This window comes from Podarcis liolepis (assembly GCF_965112155.1).
Source record: "Podarcis liolepis genome assembly, chromosome: 10".
NCBI classification, from domain to species: domain Eukaryota; kingdom Metazoa; phylum Chordata; class Lepidosauria; order Squamata; family Lacertidae; genus Podarcis; species Podarcis liolepis.
Window position 1 is genome coordinate 2,086,360 of NC_139562.1, and position 24,714 is coordinate 2,111,073.

Consider the following 24,714-nt stretch of genomic DNA (forward strand, 5'->3'; position numbering starts at 1 on the left):
ATCTCTATGCCTGAATGAAACGGGTCTGCGGTGATGGATTCTGGAGTCAAGAAATCCGCCCTTTCCAGTGATCTCTCAGGCTGGCCAGGAAAAGGCAGCGAGCAGGAATCCTCAGGCATCCCGACGGACGACAGACTTGTCATGTTGCCAAAACACGAACTCGGAGTCTGATCTGATTTCCATGCAGAACTCATTTTGTGACTTCGCTGTTGGATTGTCGGGATCAGCCCCTCCCCCCTCTCCTGATCCCAGAAGGAAGAGGGGGGGGGGTTCCTCTCCTCCTCCTCCCCCACCCGCTCAACACTTTCCCTCCCCTCTCGGCACATCCTCCTCTCACCCCGCCCCCACCATCCCAAATCCCTCCCCCAGTACATTGCTCCTCCTCCTCCAATCCGGCTTCTGCTCCAGGAATGTGGGGGGTGAGCCCCCTCCAACTCTGCCTGCTTCTCCCGGAAGTGGAGCTTTCACTCCGAAGTGTTGCTCTGCCCCGTAGCTGGGGGGGGGGGGCGCTTTCGGAAAGGGGAGGGAGGAGGCAGGTGACCCCCCCCGTGGATGTTGCAGGAAAGGAGAATCGGGAGCGAGGAGAAAGAGGTAAAGGGGCAGCGGGGGGCGGAGAGGGGGGGAAAAGGACCCAGAGACCCCCGCCAGCTTCCCCAAGCGCCCCCAGGGGGCTTTCCTCGCAGGGCGGACCCCTCACCCCGTTCCCCCTGGCTCCGCGCGGAGAAAAGCGGCCCATGAAAAGGTTAAGGGGCGCGAGAGACGCCTTGATAGAGACCCCCCTGTCCCTCCCCGGCTCGTCTTGGGGGGCCCCTCCGGCTGGAGAGATGGGGGCGCAGGACGTGGGGGGAGTGGTGCCTAGGAAGCCTCCGGATGCAGGGGAGACTCCGGGAGAGAGGGAGGGAGTCAAGGACGTGGGGGGAGAAGGGAGGGGGCATCTCCGAGGCAGGGAAGCACAGCATTGTCAGGGTGGGTGGGGAGATAGGAAGACCAGTCTTGCGGGAGGGGGCGTCTCCGTTGTGGCTTCTTCGGGGAATCTCTGGAGGGGCCGCCTTGGCCTCTCTCTCCCGCCCAGGAATCGACCCCCCCTTCAGGGCGACCAGAGAGGAATCCCTGGAAAGTGGGGGTCCAGTCCCCCCACTCCTTCCTTCCTGCAAGCTCCATTCTCCTTCCACCCCATAATCCCCTGCCCTGTCCAGACGCAGCGATTCTGCCCAGTCCAACCACTGGTCCCCTGGAGAGGAGAGGAAATCCAGAGAGGAGGGGAGAGGCCTTCTCAGAAGTGGCTCTTGGTTTCCGCAATCCCACCCAGGAAGCAGCCAGAAACCTTTTCCTCTCCCTCAGGCTTCCATCTTTAAGTCTCTTTTCCACTGCCTGGTTCATTGAGGATGAGGATAATGTACACCTGTCATCAGAAACGGGTGCAGAGTCCATGGAATGGCTGTCAGGGCTGATATAGAAGTTGCACCTCCAAAGCATTTCTGTTCCTCTTATTCTTTGTAGGCAGTGTCAGAGTGACTGACAAGCTGAGATACAACCCATCAGCATCCGATGACAGTGACTGCATGAATCTTTCCAGTCAAAGGACCCATTTTCATGATAGACAGTGCCTGGGGCTGGAGGCTCTACACACCGGGTGTGCCTGTGCAGGCCAAAGACTGCCAGTATTAGCACAGGTGAGGTGTGTGGCCTTCCTAAATTTAAAGACTGTATGTAAATGAGAAGTCATGGGTGGGATTATATTTTACAGCAACCCTGGGATTTTCTCCACCCATAATATTTCATGAGCTGACATTGCAGTACAAATTCCAAAATAACTAGAAAAAATCACAATGTAATAAGAATGATTGTAGTATTTATATCCTGTCCATCTGGTTTGGTTTCCTCGGCCACTCTGGGCAGCTTCCAGTACAGTGGTACCTCAGATTAAGTACTTAATTCGTTCCGGAGGTCCGTACTTAACCTGAAACTGTTCTTCACCTGAAGCACCGCTTTAGCTAATGGGGCCTCCTGCTGCTGCCGCAGCGCCAGAGCCCGATTTCTATTCTCATCCTGAAGCAAAGTTCTTAACCTGAAGCACTATTTCTGGTTTAGCGGAGTCTGTAACATGAAGCGTATGTAATCTGAGGTACCACTGTACACATAAAAGACAGTAAAACATCAAACATTAAAAACCTCCTGACACAGGGCTGCCTTCTCCTGTCTTCTAAATGTCAGATAGTTGTTCATTTCCTTGACCTCTGAAGGGAGGGCGTTCCACAGGGTGGGCACCACCACCGAGAAGGCCCTCTGCCTGGTTCCCTGTACCCTCAATTCTTGCAGGGAGGGAACCAGCAGAAGACCCTCAGAGGAGGACCTCAGTGTTCAGAGCGAAGGATGGTGGTGGAGACGCTCCTTCAGGGCTACAGCGCCAAGGCTGTTTAGAGCTTTAGGTCACACATCTTGCTCCTCCATAATGATCTCCAAGTCCGACATATAGTTAGCAGAGTAGGAAAAAACACTCAGAGGCAGCAAAAAATCAATTCAGCAGAGAAATTTAGTACTGAAGGCAAAGAAGCATGACTATCCAAAAACTGAATTTACAGTCAAACCCTAACATAGCATAGCGAAACAGCACTCAAGTAAGAAAGACACAAGCAGAGTAGAGAATAGCAGAATAGGAAGTGGGACCAGGCGCCTTTCAATACTGTAATTTATAAACAATTCAGTGTCAGAGTAACCTTGGGACTGAATACCAAGCTTGGTTCACTCCAGTTTAAGCCAGCTTCTAATGGTTCCCAAAACAAGGAAGGTTCAGCATAATCTCATTACAACTTATTCCACCACCTGCTCTCAGCAGAAAGGAAACTCCCTTAGCAGCTAAAATGCTCCAGCTAGAGAAAACACCAGCTTTGAATTACACAGAGTAAAACCACCAGAACCTTCTGGAACCAATAGACTAGGAATGATCTCTATATGTCAGATCAATACTTTTGTTGCCTGAAAGATGCAACCATGACAATTTAAAGATCAGCACAAGCAGTTTGAATTGCACTTGGAAATGCACTGGGAGCCAGGGAAGATCCTTTAGGACCAGTGATATGTGGTCTAGGCAGCTGCTCCCAGTTACTAGTCCAGCTGTCACATTCTGAATTAGTTGCTGTTTCTGTTTCACCTTCAAAGGTAGCTCCATGTAGAGCGCATTGCAGTAGACCAAGCAGGAGGTAACCAGAGCACTGACCACCCTAGTGAGACAGTCTGCAGGCTGGTAGGGTCTGCCTGCCACCTGTCCCCCAGGGACAGTGCTTCTGTCTTGTCAGGATTCAACCTCAATCTGTTAGCCGCCATTTATCCACAAACCACCAAGGCCACCAACACAGGTCATTCACTATCTTCACTGGTTCCAATTTAAAATATAGGAAGAGCTGGGTATCACCCACATGCCTCTGAACACCCAGCCAAAAACCCCTGATGATCTCTCCCAGCGGCTTCATATAGATATTAAAAAGCATGGGGAGAGGACAGAGCCCAGGGGTCTGAACACTCATCCCCCAACACCATTTTATGGACATGGCCCAGGAGGAAGGAGGGGAACCACTGCATAGCAGGGTCCCCAGCACCTCTAGAGGGTTCAGAAGGATACAATGGTCAAAGGTCTCCAAAGCCACTGAGAGATCCAGCAGAACCAGGAAACAGCTTTCCCCTCAGACTCTAGCCCATCAGAGATCATCAAGCAGCACAACCAGGACAGTTTCTGTTGCATGATGAGGCCTGAATCCCAACTGGAAGGATTATGGTGGCAGAAGCTTTCCTGGTCCTGCACCCCCAAAAGCTCCAGGAGCAGGACTTTCATTATGCCTTCTTGACTGTGGGATTCACTGACATATGCCTTCTTGACTGTGGGATTCACTGTTGTTCTCATCCTCTCCATCCACCAGGGCCTGCCTTCACCTCAATAGAATTCCCTAATACACCAAGGATTTGAGAACAGCCAGGTTTTGCCAGCCAGTTGAAGCCTTTCCTGGGATTGTGGCTTCTGGAAGAAACAGGTGAGAGCTGAGTGCAGGCTGGGGACCAATGGTGGATAAATTACCCCGTAAGGTGCATGACATTTCCCCCACCAAAGGTACTACCGCTCCCCTAACACCCCATGACATCATATGATTATAATATTTAAGACAGAACAGGAATAAATTCATGTCCCCAGAAATAACACAACTTCAGGCCATTAGTGAATCAATACTACATTTCCAAGGTACTACATATTCCACTAAGTACAGTTTATCATTTTGCCCTGAATATCCTGCTTTTCAGTGTCATTTTAGGATAGTCCTGCGTCAAAAGACGGGCACGAGATCAGACAGCACATTGTTCTTTAAAAAATAATGCTGCTTTATGAACATTGGTTGAGGATTAGGAAAGGTTGATGATGCATTACTATCATTTGACATAATTGCATATTCATTTCCTGAATGTTGGGAACATGGGTAGGAGGTGAGGGAATGTAGGAGACGTTGAAATAGGAGAAGGTGCTAATGCAGCTCTTTCCCTTTGTTCTGTTTCTTGAAATCAAAACAGGATTCCCTTTCTTCCCACTCTGAAGAAGGAGATGGAGAAGAGAGTCAAAACTCCAGGGGATTGGGTACCTTTCCCCCCCATTAGGAATAGAAATTAAAATGTGTGAAATGTGCACTATGCATCATTGAATTAGCACACATAGTTCACATCAACAACCTCCAACAGGGGAGAAACCATTTAATAGTATGGAGTGTGGGAAACGTTTCACTGATATTGGAAAACTTAGAACACATCAACGGACTCACACAGGGGAGAAACCGTATAAATGTATAGAGTGCGGAAAGAGCTTCAGTCAGAATGGAAACCTTAGAACACATCAACGGACTCACACAGGGGAGAAACCATTTAAATGTATGGAGTGTGGAAAGAGCTTCAGTCAGAATGGAGAACTTAAATTGCACCAGAGGATTCACACAGGGGAGAAACCATATAAATGTATAGAGTGCGGAAAGAGCTTCAGTCAGAATGGAACCCTTAGAAGACATCAACGGACTCACACAGGGGAGAAACCATTTAAATGCCTGGAGTGCGGAAAGAGCTTTTCTGATAATGAACACCTTAGAAGACATCAACGGACTCACACAGGGGAGAAACCATATAAATGTATAGAGTGCGGAAAGAACTTTTCTGATAATGAACACCTTAGAAGACATCAACGGACTCACACAGGGGAGAAACCATTCAAATGCCTGGAGTGCGGAAAGAGCTTTACTGATAATGAACACCTTAGAACACATCAACGGACTCACACAGGGGAGAAACCATTTAAATGTATGGAGTGTGGAAAGAGCTTCAGTAAGAGTGGACACCTCAATATACATCTACAGACTCACACAGGGGAGAAACCATATAAATGTATGGAGTGTGAGAAGAGTTTTAGTATTAGTGAGAGCCTTAGAAGACATCAACGGACTCACACAGGGGAGAAACCATATAAATGTATAGAGTGTGGAAAGAGCTTTAGTGATAATGGAAGCCTTAGAAGTCATCAACGGACTCACACAGGGGAGAAACCATATAAATGTATAGAGTGCGGAAAGAGCTTCAGTCTGAATGGAGCCCTTAAATTACACCAGCGGACCCACACAGGGGAGAAACCATATAAATGTCTGGAGTGCGGAAAGAGCTTTACTGGAAATGGACACCTTAGAAGTCATCAACGGACTCACACAGGGGAGAAACCATATAAATGTATAGAGTGTGGAAAGAGCTTTAGTGATAATGGAAGCCTTAGAAGTCATCAACGGACTCACACAGGGGAGAAACCATATAAATGTATAGAGTGCGGAAAGAGCTTTACTGATAATAGACACCTTAGAAGTCATCAACGGACTCACACAGGGGAGAAACCATATAAATGTATAGAGTGTGGAAAGAGCTTTAGTGATAATGGAACCCTTAGAAGACATCAACGGACTCACACAGGGGAGAAACCATTTAAATGCCTGGAGTGCGGAAAGAGCTTTTCTGATAATAAACACCTTAGAAGACATCAACGGACTCACACAGGGGAGAAACCATTTAAATGTATGGAGTGTGGAAAGGGCTTCAGTCAGAGTGGACACCTCAATATACATCTACAGACTCACACAGGGGAGAAACCATATAAATGTATAGAGTGCAGAAAGAGCTTTACTGATAATGGACACCTTAGAAGTCATCAACGGACTCACACAGGGGAGAAACCATTTAAATGCCTGTAGTGCGGAAAGAGCTTTACTGATAATGAACACCTTAGAACACATCAACGGACTCACACAGGGGAGAAACCATTTAAATGTATGGAGTGTGGAAAGGGCTTCAGTCAGAGTGGACACCTCAATATACATCTACAGACTCACACAGGGGAGAAACCATATAAATGTATAGAGTGCAGAAAGAGCTTTAGTGATAATGTAAGCCTTAGAACACATCAATGGACTCACACAGGGGAGAAACCATATAAATGTATAGAGTGCAGAAAGAGCTTTAGTGATAATGGAAGCCTTAGAACACATCAATGGACTCACACAGGAGAGAAACCATTTAAATGCCTGGAGTGCGGAAAGAGCTTCAGTCGGAGTGGACACCTTAGAAAACATTGGCAGACACATGCCGGAAAAATTGTTAAAATGTATGGCGTGTGGTAGGAGCTGCCGTCAGCGTGGAACCCTTGATTTATGTCAACAAACTCAAACAAAAGCCAAACCTTATAAATATCAGGAAAGTAGATAGAGGTTCAGTCCTAGTGGAAGTTCTAAATCAACAGACTCATGGACAGGAAGAACTTTAGGAGTTGAAACCCTACAAACCATCAACAAACTCAAAGAGGAGAAGCAGTTTAAATGAAGAGATTGCAAAAAGTGCTTTATTTACAATGGAGTGTTTAAGGAACATCCAGGGACTCTCACATGGAAGAACCCATTTTGATGTCTGGAGTGTGGGACATCTTCCTCTCGGAGTCCACTCTTTTCTTCACAGAAATGAACTCAGCAGGAAATCAGTCATTAACACATGTTGTGTATGCGAAGTTCTGGAATTTATGTGTAAAACTGTATAGTAATGAAATATTGAAGGCAATGTCAAACAATGTGATTATAATCTAAGATGTAAAGTACCTTTTGATAGAGAAGCGGTGAGGGTTTATCTGGATTTCTGGTGGTCAGTGAGGATTAGGGCTGGGCGATATATTTTTCCATATTGGTTTTTAGACCACATCATGATAACCTTTCAAAAACAATTGATATGGCAACACCCCACAGATCACAGTGTCTGGGATGCTCATTTGCCTGGAAGCAGCCGGCAGAAAGCTTTGCTTCATGAAGCCCCAGCAGATGCCGAGTTGCTGACTTCCCTCCAAAACCACATGAAGGGAAACACACCTCCATTGCCCTGTGTCCTTCCAGCCTCTTTCCTCCCTTGCTCCCTTCTGCCGGTTTGTGTGCCTGACTTAGATATCCTGTGTGCTGTATTTTTTTACTGCTGAAAGTGGATTTGCTCTCAGAAGCAAAGTTTTGTGCATCACTGGGGGCCCAGGGAGAACTGTATGCATTGAAAACTCAGTAAACTATTACTGAAGAAGTCCTGCTGCCTCTGTGTGTGTTTTTGACCTCAGTGTGGGAATTGCTCTACATATGGCCCCTACCCTGCCGATACTTGGCTCATGCTCTGGAGTTGCTGTACTCAAACATGCAAGACGGGTGCATCTGTATGTGACTGGTTTTTGCACCAAACTCTCTCACCACCACCACCACATGATCTCCGAATACTGCTTCTTCACTAGAACTTCTCCCTGCCTCCTACGTGTTCTGAAGAAAACTTAAAATACTCTAATTTAATGGGAGATTTTCCCCCATGCCTTATTGCAAGAGGGGGAAGGAGGGGCTGCAGGTACCAGGGAAGTCTCCTGGGGGGCCCATCTTCCCTTACGAACCCCATGGGGCAACCCCAGAGCTCCTGCTTATTCTGGGGTTTGGGGAAGATAGTGCTTTTCCATAGTCCCAGAAGTTATCATTCTTCCTGCCAGAGGACCAGTGTGCATATTATTATCATACTTATTTTACTGTTGTTGTTGTTGCTGCTGCTGTTGCTGTCATGGACTGGCTGGGTGAAAGGGGGGAGGCACCAGCTGGCGGACCCCCAAGGGAAGAAGGCTCGGAGTCCGGGTGTTGTATGCCCCCAAAGGCTATCAAGTCTCCTAGGTCTGACCAATAAAAGGTGAATTTGGTGTTACGGGGGGGGGACCCAGGTGCGAGGCTGCTCAGCCACCCAGCTCATCAGGCTGAGCCCGTGGGTCCCTGCGGAATAAAGGAAGGAGTCCAGCCACCAACCGGAGCAAATAGCTGTAGATCGAAGTTTATTGCGCAACAGGTTGAAAGAGGAATTGAACCCCAAGGATGGGGAATCTTCTTTCTTGTAGTTTGGATCCATTGCTCCGTGTTCCCTTCTCTGGAGCAGCAGAAAACAACCTTTCTCCCTCCTCCATAGGACATCCTTTTATATATTTGAACATGCCTATCTGTAATGGTTCTAGGGGTTGCTCGTGCGTAAATTGGTGCCAATTCTTGGCTTGCTCTTCTGGTTGAACCCTTTCTGTGCGGACAGTCACTCACTGTCTCAATCGCTCAATCGCTGGCACAATCCGTCAGTGGGCCTCTCTTGAACTTCTTCCAACATAAAAATTCCTTGACAGCAAGTCTCCACCTTTGTTCTCTGCGCGGAAGCCTTCTGCGCAAGAACGGTGTGGGCGGCGGAGGACCCTCACTCCCCCTGCTGGTTCCCGGCAAGGACTCATGGGAATGCCTCGCCGATTCCCCCTTCTGCCCCCCTTCTCCACTGGTGCTATGCTCCCTCCCTTCTCCAGAAGAAGGGCTGCTTCTTCCCCTCCCGGGACTCTCTTCAGAATCCCCCTGGAGCTCTCTCTCTCTTTCCATCCCTCATGGCAGTTCCCTGACATCCACCTCCCCTCCAGGACCCCCCTCATCCCCTGCTCGAGTCTCCGTTCCCACCTCCTCTCTCCTCTCGGCCAGCGATGCGGAGAAATCCCTGAACGAGCTGTTATCGTCCTCTGAGGATTCAAACCGAGCCTCCCATCCGCTCGGATCTCTTCCCGCTGGTGCCACCTCCTGGCCTGATTCTTCTCCCTCAGACACCTCCCCTCCCTCCTCTTCGGAGGCAGGGAAGCCTACAAAGTCCCCTTCTTCGTCTGTGGTCCCAAATTCTTCCTCCCAAAATCTAGCTAGTGGTTTTGGCTTATCTGGGAACAAACACTGGAATTCTTCCACCAGAAGCCTGTCTGTGATTGAATCAGCTGGTACCCATGTGTTTTCCGACTGGGGTGCTCCTTCCCAGGCCACCAAGTATTCCACCTGGCGACCTCACCACCTTGAATCGATTATCTCCGTGGCTTGGTTACAGTGCTCCCTCTCCTCTACCTGCGGGTGGGTGGTGGTTCCTCCTTCCCGCCCCTGAAATTCCCGCCCTTCTCTGTACGGTGAAAGTAGGGACCTGTGGAACACCGGATGTATTTTCATGCTGTCAGGCAACTTGAGTTTGAATGCTACGGGGTTCACCTGCTGGATGACCTCGAAGGGCCCCAGTCGCCTCGGCTGCAACTTCTTGCACCCTCCCTTCAGGGGTAACCCGGGGGTCGACAACCACACCCGGTCTCCCACCCGTATGGCATCCCCGTACGTATTCTCTTATGTTCTCCCTCACCTTTGGCCACCAGAACTGTCTGGTGACAAGCAGCATGGTCTTGTGCTGTCCAAAATGCCCAGCTGTTGGGTTGTCGTGGAGTTGTTTGAGTACTCTTCCCCTCAAGGCCTCCCCTGGTACATACAGCGCCCCTTATAATACAATAGCCCTTCCTTTTCCTCAAACCCTCCCTTGTCTTCCCTACCGTCTCGGAGTTCCCTGATTTTTGTCTGAGCGAATGCATCGTCTCTGGTAAGCTCTACCAGTTCTCCCTTCCCAACCAATGTTCCCCCACACACCTACCGGTCCTCGGGGAACACGTGTCGGGCCTCCGGTGGTCCCTCCCCTTCCATGTACTCCGGTTTCCGGGAGAGTGCATCCGCCCTTACGTTTTCCTCTCCTGGCACGTATCGGATCTCGAAGGAAAACTTGGAGAACTCTTGGGCCCATCGAATCTGTCTCTGGTTGAGCACTCGTGCGGTCCGCCAGTATTCCAAGTTCTTGTGGTCCGTTCTGACTTGTATCTTGTGCCGTGCCCCTATCAACAGATGTCTCCAGCGCCGAAAGGCAAGCAGTTTGCGGTCATACACTGTGTAGTTTTGCTCTGACTTGCTCAGCTTCCTTGAGAAAAAGGCACACGGCCTCCAGCTCTGCTTGGCCCCGGGCTGCAAAAGAACCGCTCCAAGCGCTCTGTCTGACGCGTCCGTCTCCAACCTCATGGGCTTCTCCAGGTCCACGTGCAGGAGCTCCTCCTCCGATGCAAACGCCTTCTTCAGCATTTCAAAGGACTGTTGTGCACTTTCTGTCCACACGAACCTTTTTTTGCTACTCAGACAATCCATGATGGGCGCTGTCAAGTGTGCAAAGTTCTTTATAAACTTCCTGTAGAAGTTGCTGAAGCCCAGGAACCTCTGCACATCCTTTCTGGTTTTGGGGGCTTTCCATTCCAGCACTGCCTTCACCTTGCCTGGGTCCATGGCTAGGCCTTTGTCTGACAATCTGTACCCAAGAAACTCGACCTCCCCGGCGTGGAATTGGCATTTTTCCAACTTGACCCACAACTGGTGCTTCTGCAATCTCTGTAGCACCTCCCTGACGTCTCTGACGTGTTGCTTCTCATTCTCCGAATGTATTAGTACGTCATCTAAAAAGGCCACACAGTTCTTGTACAGCAGGGACCCCAACACATGGTGCATGAAACCTTGAAAGCAGGCGGAGCCCGACTGCAATCCAAATGGCATGACCAAGTACTCAAAGGCCCCCAGGGGGGTGAACATGGTTGTTTTCCATTAGTCCCCCTCCCTTATCCTAATCAGGTTGTATGCTCCCCTGAGGTCCAGCTTGGTAAAAATCTTCCCCTGCCTCACATGTGTCAAAATGTCATCGATTCTGGGCATTGGGAAGGTTCTGATACCAGGTTCAAGCCCCTATAATCTATGACGAGCCTGGGCTGATTGGTCCCCTTTTTGTCCACAAAGAACACCGGGCTGCCCCACCCCCACTGCCTTGGATTCCCTTATGAACCCTCTCTTCAGGTTCTTGTCAATAAACTGCCGCAACTCCTGCATCTCCCGGTCAGGCATGGCATACAGCTTACCCACTGGTAACTGAGCCCCTGGGAGTAGGTTGATTTGGCAGTCAAAGGGTCTGTTGGGGGGTAGCCTATCTGCCTCCCTCTCACTAAAGATCTCCTTCAGGTCAGCATATTGTGGTGGCACCTCCCCTCTTTGTTCCAGGGTCAACCCAGCCACCCTGGCCACCGTCATTCTTGGTTCCCTTCCCGCCAGACAGTGTTCTAAGCAGTAAGCTGACCCAAAGGTGACAGTCCGCTGATGCCACGACACTACTGGGTCATGTGTAGCCAGCCAGCTCATTCCCAGTATTATTGGGGGTCCTGCCAGTGTGGCTACGTGAAAAACAATGGTTTACGTGTGCTTGGAGACACTCATTCGCATTGGCGGTGTCTGGTGGGTCACTTCCCCTCCCAGGAGTTCTCTGCCATCGATGGTGGTTACCTGCAAGGGGAAATCTAAGGGCAGCTGGTGGAAATGGTGCTCCAAGGCAAAGTCTCTGCTGAAGAAATTACACGAGCTGCCTGAATTTAGCAGCGCCTTCACCTCGACCGGGTGCCCATTCGGGAGTTCTAGCACCACCTCTCTGGCTATAGCTGCCTTGGGTGGGTCAGGCTGGGGTACTTCTATTGGTTGCTGGCCTGGCTGCTGCCCCTGCTGATTGGCAGCCAGGCGCTGTCGTTTCCCTGCACCTGCCCTTCCTCCCCCATTTCGCCGTGGCCTGCAGCCCCCATCATGCCTTGCCAGGCCTTTCGTTGAGGGCAGACCTTAGCAAAATGTCCCGGCCTTTGACAGAGGAAACATTTCTTGGTAGTTTTCCACTCCTTTCCCTCTCTCCTCCGACCTTCACCAGTGTTTGAAACTTCGCGTGCACACTATCTATTTCCATCGGCTCCGTCGCCTGGGAAGGCCCCTTTGGCATTTCAGGAATGCGGTTGTCATGGAAACGCTCGGCTCTCCCCTCCCGCTTCTCCTGAGCGCGCGCTTCCTGGCGTACGCCGATCGCCAGCACCGTCTTTATCAATTCATCCATCGAGCTGGAGGGGGGGTGCTCGGGACAATTCATCTTTCACATCGGAGGATAAGCCTGCCTCAAAGAGCATTTGTGTTTTTTTAAAAAATATATATTTATTAGAGTTTTGCATAAATTACACAAAATAACATAAAGACAGATAGTAAACAGCATAAAGCTAAGAAAACAGAAAAAGAAAAAAGAAGGAGAAAAGAAGAAGGAAAGAAAAAAACAGAAACATCATACATTCCATAACTTAATTTCATTCACATATTTCTTGGACTTCCTCACACCTCCCTCTTTTGTAATCCCAATCTAAAATTCTGTTCAGCAAATTATTCCCTCCATTTGTCTTAACATCATATTGCAAATTAATCTATTTTTCATAATTTCTTCTTTAACAGTTAACAATTCACTTAGACCTATTTATAATAATTTGTTGCCAAATACCACTTAGATTCAATTCAACATCACTTTAACATTCATTAATTTTACAATATTTCTGTAGATAGTCTTTGAATTTTTTCCAATCTTCTTCCACCACCTCTTCTCCCAGGTCTCGGATTCTGCCAGTCATTTCAGCCAGTTCCATAAAGTCCATCACCTTCATCTGCCACTCTTCCAGGGTGGGTAAATCTTGTGTCTTCCAATACTTTGCAATGAGTATTCTTGCTGCTGTTGTTGCGTACATAAAAAATGTTCTATCCTTCTTTGGCACCAATTGGCCGACTAAGCCCAGGAGAAAGGCCTCTGGTTTCTTCAGAAAGGTATATTTAAATACCCTTTTCATTTCATTATATATCATCTCCCAGAAAGCCTTAATCCTTGGGCACGTCCACCAAAGGTGAAAGAAAGTACCTTCTGTCTCTTTACATTTCCTACATTTATTATCGGGCAAATGATAGATTTTTGCAAGCTTGACTGGTGTCATGTACCACCTGTACATCATTTTCATAATATTCTCTCTTAGAGCATTACATGCCATAAATTTCATACCTGTGGTACACAACTGTTCCCAGTCAGCTGGCATAATACTATAGCCAAGATCTTGTGCCCATTTGTTCATAACCGGTTTCACTATTTCATCATGATTATTCCATTTTAACAGCAAGTTATACATTCTTGACAGTATCTTTGTTTTAGGTTCTAACAGTTCTGTTTCCAATTTTGATTTTTTCCACCTGGAAGCCAATTTTTCTGTCCAATTTATAGGCTTCCATAATTTGATGATAATGCAACCAGTCACGCACTTTATCTTTTAGTTTCTCAAAACTTTGCAGTTTTAATTTGTCTCCTTCTTGCTCTAAAATTTCCCAATATTTCGGCCATTTGGCCTCCATATTGGGCTTTTTCAGAGCCTTTGCTTCTATCGGCGACAACCACCTTGGGGTTTTGTTTTCAAGTAAGTCTTTGTATTTAGTCCAGACATTAAACAATGCTTTCCTTACAATATGGTTCTTAAAAGCTCTGTGAACTTTAACTTTGTCATACCATAGATATGCATGCCACCCAAAAACATTATTAAATCCTTCCAGATCCAAAATGTCTGTGTTTTCAAGAAGCGGCCATTCCTTCAGCCAGCAGAATGCAGCTGACTCATAATACAGTTTAAGGTCTGGCAGGGCAAATCCACCTCTTTCCTTTGCATCACTTAGTATTTTAAATTTTATTCTAGGCTTCTTGCCCTGCCAGACAAATTTAGAAATATCTCTTTGCCATTTCTTGAAACAATCCATCTTGTCCAGAATTTGCAGTGATTGAAACAGAAACAACATTCTTGGCAATACATTCATCTTAATGACAGCAATAAGACCCAACAAGGAAAGCTTCAGACTTGACCAAATTTCTAGGTCTTTTTTCACTTCTAACCAACATTTCTCATAGTTATCCTTAAATAAGTTCAAATTCTTAGCAGTCATGTTAACCCCCTAGTATTTAACTCTGTTCACTATTGTTAAACCTGTCTCTTTCTGAAACCTCTCTCTCTCTAATGGTGTTAAATTCTTTTCAAACATTTTTGTTTTTGATTTATTCAACTTAAAACCTGCCACATGACCAAACTCCTGAATTAGTTCTAGTACTCTGTTAGTACTGGGTTCTGGCTCCTGTAGTGTCCAAACTAGGTCATCTGCAAAAGCTTTCAATTTATACTGTTTGGCTCCGACCTGTATTCCTTTAAACTGACTGTTCCTTCTAATCATGTTTAGCAAAACCTCCAGGACTGAAATAAAGAGTAGGGGGGAAATTGGACAGCCTTGTCGTGTACCTTTCTCTATCTTAAATTCCTCTGATACCACATTGTTAACTATTAACTTAGCCTTTTGTTCTGAATAAATTGCACCTATACCATTTTCAAACCCTTGACCAACCCCCATCCCCTGAAGATTTTTCTTCATAAAACTCCAAGAAATATTGTCAAAGGCTTTCTCTGCATCCACAAGAATCAAAACTGCTTTGGTATTAATGTTCACTTGCAATTTCTCTAAAATATTTATAATATTCCTTGTATTATCAGATAGGTGTCTACCTGGGAGAAAGCCAGCTTGGTCATTATGTATCTCTTCCACTAATACTTTCTTTAACCTTTTGGCCAAAATATCAGCAAATATCTTGTAATCCACATTGAGCAGGGATATGGGGCGGTAATTCTTAAGTTGTGTATTTTCAGATTCAGTTTTTGGTATAAGTGTAATAAAAGCCTCCTTCCACGACTCCGGCACCTTTCCCCCCTCCAATATATCATTGCAGACCTCTTTCAATGGTTGAATTATATAATCTTTCAATATTTTATAATATTTTGAGGTTAAACCGTCCGGCCCTGGAGATTTGCCCAACTGCATAGACTGAATGGCACCTTCCACCTCGTGCTCTGTTATCTTGTAGTTTAGATTTAGCTTGCTTTCTTGAGAGACCTTTTGTAGTCCATTTGCCTTTAAAATTTGTTCTATATCCAGTTCTTTCTGTGGTTATTGTGTGTATAACTGTTTAAAGTACTTCTGGAAGCATTTCCTAATTTCCACAGGGTTCTGGATATTTTCCCCTTCCACCATCAAATTTGTATTCGTATTCAACTTTTGCCTCTTTTTTATTTGCCAGGCTAGTAATTTCCCACATTTGTTAGCTGATTCAAATGTCCTTTGTCTCATTTGTTTAATTTTCCATTCTACTTCCTGATTTATTATCTTTATATATTGCACTTGGTATAACTTTATGTCTCTCAGAATCTCTTGTGACTTCGGATTCACTCTCAGTTTCTTCTCTCCCTCTTTTATTTTTTCCAAGATTTTCTCTTTCTTCTCATTTTGCAGCCTCTTCTTTATTGCATTCTGTTGAATCAAAAAACCCCTCATCACGGCTTTACTTGCATCCCAGATTACTCTTTTTTCCATAGTAGTATTCAGGTTGATCTCAAAGTAGTCTCTCAAAGCTTTTTGTGCCTTCTTGATGACCTCTTGGTCTCTAAATAAGGTTCCAGTTACAGATAGGTAGCCGTGTTGGTCTGCCATAGTCAAAATAAAAAATTCCTTCCAGTAGCACCTTAAAGACCAACTAAGTTAGTTCTTGGTATGAGCTTTCGTGTGCATGCACACTTCTTCAGATACCATCTGAAAAGCTCATACCAAGAACAAACTTAGTTGGTCTTTAAGGTGCTACTGGAAGGAATCTTTTATTCTAAATAAGGTGTCATTCATCCTCCATCTGAAGGAACCAGTCAATGTTATTCTCATATCCATTTTTACTGCATTATGGTCAGAGCAAATTTTTGGGCAAATTTCCACATTTTTGACTTTGGGTGCCAGGCCCCTAGTTATCCAGATTTGGTCGATTCTTGTCCATGTCCTTTGGGCTTCAGAAAAGAAGGTTCCCTCTCTGCCCATGGGGTTCTTTGTTCTCCAAATATCAGTCAAGTCCATGTTATCCGTTATCTCAAAAAAGGTTTTTGGTAGTCTGCCATCGTTGTTTATTACCTGTCTTAATGACTTATCCATGTTTGTAGATACCACTCCATTCATATCTCCCATCAAGATCATATTATAGTCCATATAGTCCAACAATGTCTCATGCAATTTTTTAACAAAGTCAGATTTCCCCCCATTTGGTGCATAAACTCCTATTACCAAGAATTTTTCTCCTTGTAATCGAATCTCAATTGCCACATACCTTCCTTGTTCATCTTTAAAAATAAATTTCGGTGATAGGCTCTCTTTTGCATAAATGACCACTCCTCTTTTTTTAACTTTGTCCGATGAAATAAACTCTTGGCCCAGTCTTTTGTCAATCAAAATTTTCCTATGGAGCCTTATCACATGTGTTTCCTGTAGGCAAATCAAGTCCAATTGTTCCTTTTTTAAAATATGAAAGACTTTTCTCCTTTTTTACGGGGAATTCAAACCACGAATGTTCCAGCTTAATATTTGCAGAGACATAGTGTACTTATTTTACTTTCCTCCCGCTGCTCCCAGTTGATGTTCTTGGTCCAGCAGTGGTATCTCTTTCAATTTGTCCAATCCCGTGGGTGGTGGTAGAATACCTTGTACGCCACATTTCAGGGCTCTCAGTTCTTCTGAAAATTCTTTTTGAAGGTCTTCTTCGTGCTCACTCAGGAATTTTTCCTTGTCTTCCACTGATCTTATCTTATATTTTCTTCCTTTGTAGGTAAAAGATAGGCCTTGAGGGAATTCCCACCTAAAAATTGTATTACTTCCTCTCAAGAGGGCCACTAAGTCTCCGTAGTTAAACCTGAGATCTAGAAGAAATTTGGGGATATCCTTGAAAATCTCAATTCTTATACCGTTTATTTGCAAAGAAGTTTGGAAGTGCAAACTGAAAATTCTGTCTCTCTCCTCTTTTGATCAGAGGGTGATCAAACAGTCTCTCACCCTGTTCTTTCTCCCTCCCCATCCTAGTTGGAAGGCATTTGAATAGGCGCCGAGTCCAGATCCCACCCGAGCCGTTGAACTAACATTGCAAAACGTGACCAGTAGCTTCTGACGGACTGGCCCCTCTGCTTGCACCCCATCAGCTCTCGTCTTGTCACGCTTATCTCAATTTGATTAGAAAACATTGCGTCCATCGCTTGATAAAATTTCTTAAGGTCCATCAAGGTATCATTCTGGGTTGCCATTAGAAGCCTGACCCATTCCCTCGCCTCATCCTGCAGATGCCCCACAATGTAGGCCACCCTCTCCCCATCATCGGCAAAATCATTCTTCTGCAATTCCAGAGCATAATCAATTTCCGTTCGGAAAGCATTGTAGTCTTGGGGCTTCCCCCCAAACTTGTGTACTAGTCCCTGTACCTTTCTTGTGATGGGGGTACCTCTGACCTGAGCATCCTGAGCCCGTCTCTCCTCCAGCCGTGCACTCAGGGTAGCAACATGCACCTCCAGATCTCGGTTCCTCTCGACCAGACCTCGAATCATGGCTTGTTGCTCCGTTTCTCCGGCTGTCCCCGTTTGGCTCATGCTGCTTTTCCTGGGCTGCACACAAGCAACGTCAGGGACTGACGGATTGCTGTAATGGTTCTAGGGGTTGCTCATACGTAAATTGGTGCCAATTCTTGGCTTGCTCCTCTGTCTCAATCGCTGGCAGAATCCGTCAGTGGGCGTCTCTTGAACTTCTTCCAACATAAAAATTCCTTGACAGCAAGTCTCCGCCTTTGTTCCCTGGCGGAAGCCTTCTGCGCAAGAAGGGTGTGGGTGGCGGAGGACCCTCACTCCCCCTGCTGGTTCCCGGCAAGGACTCATGGGAATGCCTCGACGATTCCCCCTTCTGCCCCCCTTCTCCACTGGTGCTATGCTCCCTCCCTTCTCCAGAAGAAGGGCTGCTTCTTCCCCTCCCGGGACTCTCTTCAGAATCCCTCTGGAGCTCTCTCTCTTTTTCCATCCCTGATGGCAGTTCCCTGACACTATCATATCACCCCTTAACCTCCTCTTCTCCAGGCTAAACATGCCCAGCTCCCTTAGCCGTTCCTCATAAGGCATCGTTTCCAGGCCTTTGACCATTTTGGTTACCCTCCTCTAGACACGTTCCAGTTTGTCAATGTCCTTCTTGAACTGTGGTGCCCAGAACTGGACACAGTAATCCAGGTGAGGTCTGACCAGAGCAGAATACAGTGGCACTATTACTTCCCTTGATCTAAATGCTATACTCCTATTGATGCAGCCCAGAATTTGTGCCTCATCTTGTATTTGTGCCTCCCATTTTTTTTGCCCAAGTGCAATACTTTACATTTCTCCCTGTTAAAGTTCATCTTGTTTGTTTTGGCCCAGTTCCCTAATCTGTCAAGGTCGTTTTGAAGTGTGATCCTGTCCTCTGGGGTGTTAGCCACCCCTCCCAGTTTGGTGTCATCTGCAAATTTGATCAGGATGCCCTTGAGTGCATCATCCAAGTCGTTCTTAAGGAAATTAGCCCTGGGTCCTCACTGGAAGGACAGATCTTGAAAAGATTATTTTAAAAAATAAATCAATTTGTGGCTGGCCTGATCAAGCGTTGCTTCCTCTGGTTAGCCCCGCTGGAACTCCAGTTCTTTCCAGACCCTGGGGTCACTAGAGGACTGGTGGCTCCTCCTGGCAAATGGCCTGGTGCGCGCTGGATCACCGGTCCTTCTTTGGCCCCCCTTGAATCTGGGCAACCGAAGGTCCCATCTGGGGTGCCATCTGTTGTAAACAAAAGCTGCCCTTCTTCCCTTATGGGGGACACAAGAGTATTGCTTCTCAGTATTCTCTGGTGTGCTCCCCTCACACAGAAAAGGAGGAGGACCCAGAACAAAGGTGTGCCTGCCTTTATATAGACATTTTAAATTCCCTGCCCTGGAGCTCAAGACCACCCCTCCATACATCATACATACATCACAGCAGGGGCATAACCCAAGACCACCCCCCACAAACACCATACCTACATCACAGAAAAGGTGGTCTACAACAGAAATTTGAATGTTGTCATTTTTCCTGTCTGCCAGGTTATCTGATAATGGCTTATCTGATTCCCTTTCCTGGTAGTCTGGTCATACCTTTGAGATGGTGATTTCCCAATTCCTGAGACAATGGGAAGGTTCCCTGACCCGCTCCCTCCTTGCAGAGAAAACGTTTGGTCAGTTTGGGAGTCTAAATGGTTTCAGGACGGTCTTCCTGTGCTGCTCCAGACATGGGGTCTACATATCTATGTATGTGCTTGCTTGGTACATTTATGAACATTTATTATATATATGAGACCTTAATTTTTTTATTACAGGATTAATCCTGTCCAGCCTTTCACATGATGAATTCTGCATATAAGTTAAATAAGCAGCGAGACAATATACAGCCTTGTCAAACTCCTTTCCCAATTTTGAAATCAGTTGTTCCATATCCAGTTCTAACTGTAGCTTCTTGTCCCACAAAGAGATTTCTCAGGAGACAGATGAGGTGATCAGGCACTCCCATTTCTTTAAGAACTTGCCATAGTTTGCTGTGGTCGACACAGTCAAAGGCTTTTGCATAGTCAATGAAGCAGAAGTAGATGTCTTTCTGGAACTCTCTAGCTTTCTCCATAATCCAGCGCAGGTTTGCAATTTGGTCTCTGGTTCCTCTGCCTCTTCGAAATCCAGCTTGCACTTCTGGGAGTTCTCAGTCCACATACTGCTTAAGCCTGCCTTGTAGCATTTTAAGCATAACCTTGCTAGCGTGTGAAATGAGTGCAATTGTGCGGTAGTTGGAGCATTCTTTGGCACTGCCCTTCCTTGGGATTGGGATTCATGTGTTGCAGGAACCCCAACCCCACAATCATTCAATTTGTACAAAAACGAAGACACACACACACACACGACATATTCAATGCTTCTGTTATAAATTCATAGAAAATCAGCCATACATCGGATCTGCACAGTTCCACTTTTATTTTACACCACGAGGGAAGGACTATCAAAGGGGGGAGACTTGACACAAGGCAGCCATACTCCCCCAAGTGTACAAACACGTCCGCAGATTTCTCCCTTGACACATGGAATCCGCTTCTGGCTACAATTGTATCGGCTGCTTTTCTGAGCCTCTTGGCTGTTGTGCAGGGACGGGGCCTGTGTCCACGGTCCTTGTCCTGGCCTGAGTCAGAGGCTGGGGTGGGGGGCTGGGATTTGGGGGGAGTCTTTTAGCTGCCCCCCTCCATTCCTGGTTTGAACAGCACCAAGACCTAAAAGACGGAGGGATCTAAGCTCATGGGGTGGGGGAGGGGAGGATGTTGCAATGCAAACCTTGTAGGAGGGACGGGACCCACTTGGCAGCTGGATCTCCGGGATCAGCCCCTCCCCCGCTCTCCAATCCACTAAAGGAAGGGGGGAACCTTCCTCTTGATACGGAAGGAGGGGGGGTACCCTTCCTTTCTTCACCACTTGCTTAAGGGGCCCGAGGCGATGACCTCGACAGAGCCCAGCTCTGCCCGGAAACCCCAGCCCCCACACCGTTACACAAGCACCACACTATACCCCTGCCTTATGAATAAAAGGCTCTCCTTCCTATCTCCATACGGGCGGAATAAACCCCATCCTTTCTATGCCTTCCTCTCGCCCTATTTCTAACGTGAGTAGACCTTGTCATATTGTAACCCCATTCACTAAAATGAGCCGCGCTTTAGCCAATCACAGCCTTGCATTCGCCCTGCAGGAGCTAGCTCAGGGAGCCCTTGCACGCCTCGTTTAACTTCCTGACGAGCTACTGACGGCCCCCCGCAGCGAGAACAATGGAACCGAAACCCCGGACCTTGTAAAACTGTCAAAGTCTGGATACAATGTATCCACTTCGTTTCCGCTTTGATCCTCAATGTATACTTGACCGGCATACATAAAGATCAGTCAGGTTTTTTATCTGAGAGGCATATGAAAGATAATATTAGGAATGTGCTGGAAAGATTAGAGGCAAAAAAGAATCCTAAAGCAATGTTTATGTTTATTGATGCAGAGAAAGCCTTTGATAATGTTTCTTGGAGTTTTATGAAACAGAACTTGTGTAATATGGGGATCGGTCAAAATTTTTTCAATGGTATTAATGCAATTTACTTGGAGCAGAAAGCAAAAATTATAATTAACAATGTGGTCTCAGAAGAAATTAGGATTGAGAAGGGAACCAGGCAAGGGTGCCCACTTTTCCCCCTAGAGGTGCTGTCCTAGAGGTGCTGCTGAATAGGATAAGGAATGATGAGGAAGTTAAAGGCATAGTAGTGGGAACTAAACAATATAAGTTAAAAGTCTTTGCTGATGATTTGGTATTGACTTTACAGGACCCTGAGATCAGTGCAATCAAAGCACTGAAGATAATTCAACAGTTCAGACAAGTTGCAGGTTTCAAATTGAATAAGAATAAAACCAAAAGTTTTAGGGAGGGAAATAACGATACATGAAAAACTTAACTTAGAGGAACCCATAGGGCTGAAGTTTGTGAAAAAGGTGAAATATCTGGGTGTAAATATGACTGCAAAAATGCATTTGTACAAAGACATCTATGAAAAGTTATGGAAAGATATCAAAAGAGATTTGGATATTTGTACAAGGTTGAAACTATCTTTGCTGGGCTGAATTTCTGCAATAAAGATGAATGTATTGCCTAAGGTGTTATTTTTGTTCCAAGTACTCCCTATCATTGATAAGTTGAATTGTTTTAAGGAATGGCAAAAGATATTATCTAAATTTATCTGGCAGGGGAAAAACCCCAGAATTAAGTTTAAATTATTAACAGATGTAAAAGAGAGAGGGGGTTTCTCCCTGCCAGATTTAAGGATTTACTTTGAAGCTGCAGCCTTTTGCTGGCTGAAACAATGATTTTTATTGGAAGATACAGATGTTTTGGATTTGGAAGGTTTTGATAATGTATTTGGTTGGCCTGCATATTTATGGTATGACAAGCTAAAAGCTCACAAAGGATTTAAAAATCATATAATTAGAAAATCTTTGGATGATGTTTGGATAAGATACAGGGATTTGTTAGAAAGGAAAACACCCAGATGGATATCACCATTGGAAGCTAAGACCCATAAAAGGTTGAATATGAAAGATACATGGTTGAAGTATAATGATAGTTTGATGGAAGTAGGGGACCAATTTAGATTAAAATCTTATGGTCCGTTGAAAGATAAATTAGATGATTGGTTCCAGTACATCCAGATAAATGAAATGTTTAAAATGGATTAGAAAATTGGTTTTCAAACAGAGAAATCCAAACTAGAAATGGAATTATTAGATAGAAAAACACCCGCTCTGCAGAGCCAGCTCAGTGAGCCCCTGCACGCCTCATTTGACCTCTTGACAAGCTGCTGACGGCTCCCTGCTGGGAGAACAATGGAACCGAAACTTGTGGACTCGTAAAAGTGTCAAAACCCGCTACAATGTAACCATTTCATTTCGTACTTCAATTATCGTTATACGAGTGGACTGAAATAGGGAAAAACCCCTAAAATTTATATAAAATCAACCGCAACTCCGATCTCTTTGGTTTTGGTGTCAATCGACTCAGTTCTCTCTGGACTCCATGATGCTACCCCTACTTCCATAATCTCCGAAACGGCAGGTCACGTACGCAGGAAGACCTTAATCCTGTCGGATCGTTCTGCCAAGCCCTTCCTCCGGGCAATGCCAGGTGACAGACCATGCATATCTGGACTATTGTTCTGTCACCACCAGTACTCAGGAGTGCTTATCTTTGCATATCCCTCACTCTGCATATTTCCCCCTCCCTTCCCTGAAATGCTAATCTGTGTAAACCCACCCTCTTGTAATATATTCATGATGTAATCCGTGAAACCCAACCTTCCCATAATGTATTCATGACGTTTCTTGCACTGTATTCTGGGACTTGGAGGGAACTTTTAAAAGTCTATGTTGCCCCATTCTCGGGGCTCAATCTCGTCTTGAACCTGTTGCGCAATAAACTCGGATCTTCGTAGTTTGCTCCTGCGTCCGGCTGAGCTCCTTTCTTCTCCGCTAGGATCTGCGGACCCTGTCCGACGAGCTGGGTGGCTGTGCAACCACGCACCCAGATTTTTCCGTTTCACCTCACAGTTTCGGCCCCTCTTGGCCATGCCAAGGGGGGAGAGAGCCTGATCTCTGCAGCCCCAGCCCCCAGCCGGACAGGAGCCTTCAAGAAAAACACAGTGTGAGAAAACCCCCCCAACCCTCTTGGCCGACCTTGAGACAATGCATAGACATTCACAGAGCTGGGAGCCTCTTGTTGCAGGGGGGGGGTCCCCCCCTCACACACACACACAGATGGCCCTCCAGCCCCAGCTCCCCTGGCTGAGCTGGAAACACAAGTCTCAATGCAAAGCACACAAAAAGAAAGCTCTTTCCCCAAAATGTACAATTTAACTGTTACCAAAACACACAGAGCAGCCCCCCCCCTTTTGCCTGAGACACACAGCCCACGGCTCCCTCCATTTCAAGGAATGGGGGTCCCGCACAGCCCTCAGGGCACCTCAGCATCCCGGGGATTGCTTTGCTCCGGTGGGGGGGTAGTATTTTGCTTGCTGAGGGCAGGAGTCACAATCCTGTCACATTGAGGGCTGTCAGGCTTTTAGGTAAGGGGGTGAGGCTAGAGTGGGCCAGTTCTGTTCACAGTGCATTCTCAGTCCTTTGGGGTTCATCGCTCCACCACAACCCCAGTTTCCCACACCTTTTAACTACCCTCTTCCCCAAAGCACCACAACAGTATTCACACATCCCCCAGCTGCAAGGCTTTCCTGCGCTTCGCCTTGGAAAGTATCAGGATTCAATCCCCCATCCCGATGGATTTCTGTCTTGACTGCCGCTCCCCACTTCCTGGATTTAACAGCAGCAATACCTAAAACACGGAGGGATCTAAGCTCATGGCGTGGGGTGGGGGAGGGAAGGATTTTGCAATATAAACATTGTGGGGTGGGGTACCCCACTTTGCAGCTGGATTGCCGGGATCAGCCCCTCCCCCATTCTCCTGATTCACAGAAGGGGGAGGGGAAAAACCTTCCTCTCCTCCCCGCCCCCCAAATTCCACCCCTCCTGGCACATCCTTCCCACACCCCGCCACCGCAAACCCCAAATCCCCTCCCCAATATGTTGCTCCTCCTCCTCGCCATCCGACTTCTGCTCCGGGAATGTGTGTGGGGGGGTGAGCCCCCCTCCCAACCTGACTGCTTCTCCCGCAAGTGGAGCTTCTGCGCCGGATTGCTGCTCTGCCCCGCAGCTCTAGGGGGCGCGCTTTCGGAAAGAGGAGGAGGGGCGGCAGGTAAATCCCCCACCCACCCACGTGGATGTTGCAGGAAAGGAAAGGAGAATCGGGAGGGAGGACAAAGAGGTAAAGGGCTCGCGGGGGGGGGGGAGAGAGAGAAGGATCCAGAGAAAAGCGCCTTTCGTGGATCTGGATCCCTGCACGCGTGCTGCGAAGGAGGTTTTCCTTGGACCCTTAGG

General features: G+C 46.7%; 3 protein-coding genes across 6 annotated transcripts in view; all 3 read left to right on the forward strand.

The window, feature by feature from the left end:
• Positions 1–24,714, forward strand: part of LOC310686881 (uncharacterized protein) — an 83,937-nt gene that overhangs the window by 43,101 nt on the left and 16,122 nt on the right. Inside the window, exon 1 of one of the 3 annotated variants that reach the window (XM_083461355.1) lies at positions 22,755–22,767. The exons of 1 other annotated variant lie outside the window; for it this stretch is intronic. The gene's annotated coding sequence lies outside the window, so the exon portion shown is untranslated. Of the gene's footprint in view, positions 1–22,754; positions 22,768–24,339; positions 24,602–24,714 lie in introns of those variants that run through there. One more of the 3 variants, XM_083461354.1, reaches the window with a different exon arrangement.
• On the forward strand, positions 413–7,614 carry LOC310686896 (uncharacterized protein). Of its 2 annotated transcripts, XM_083461392.1 has the most exons (3): positions 413–591; positions 3,915–4,025; positions 4,555–7,614. In XM_083461392.1, exon 3 carries the CDS (start codon positions 4,740–4,742, stop codon positions 6,255–6,257), a length of 1,518 nt encoding a protein of 505 aa, XP_083317518.1. In that variant the 5' UTR covers positions 413–591; positions 3,915–4,025; positions 4,555–4,739; the 3' UTR covers positions 6,258–7,614. The 2 variants fall into 2 exon arrangements, with proteins under 2 accessions (XP_083317518.1, XP_083317519.1); XM_083461393.1 differs by lacking the exon at positions 413–591 and having other exon boundaries at positions 4,009–4,102.
• The window catches only part of LOC310686915 (uncharacterized protein), a 51,754-nt gene continuing 31,148 nt past the window's right edge, over positions 4,109–24,714 (forward strand). The window contains exon 1 of the mRNA XM_083461447.1: positions 4,109–4,381. The gene's annotated coding sequence lies outside the window, so the exon portion shown is untranslated. The remainder of the gene's footprint in view (positions 4,382–24,714) is intronic.

Coding starts and splice junctions, on each gene's coding strand:
- LOC310686896 (XM_083461392.1), top strand. CDS start 4,740: ATGGAGTGTGGGAAACGTTTCACTGATATTGGAAAACTTAGAACACAT.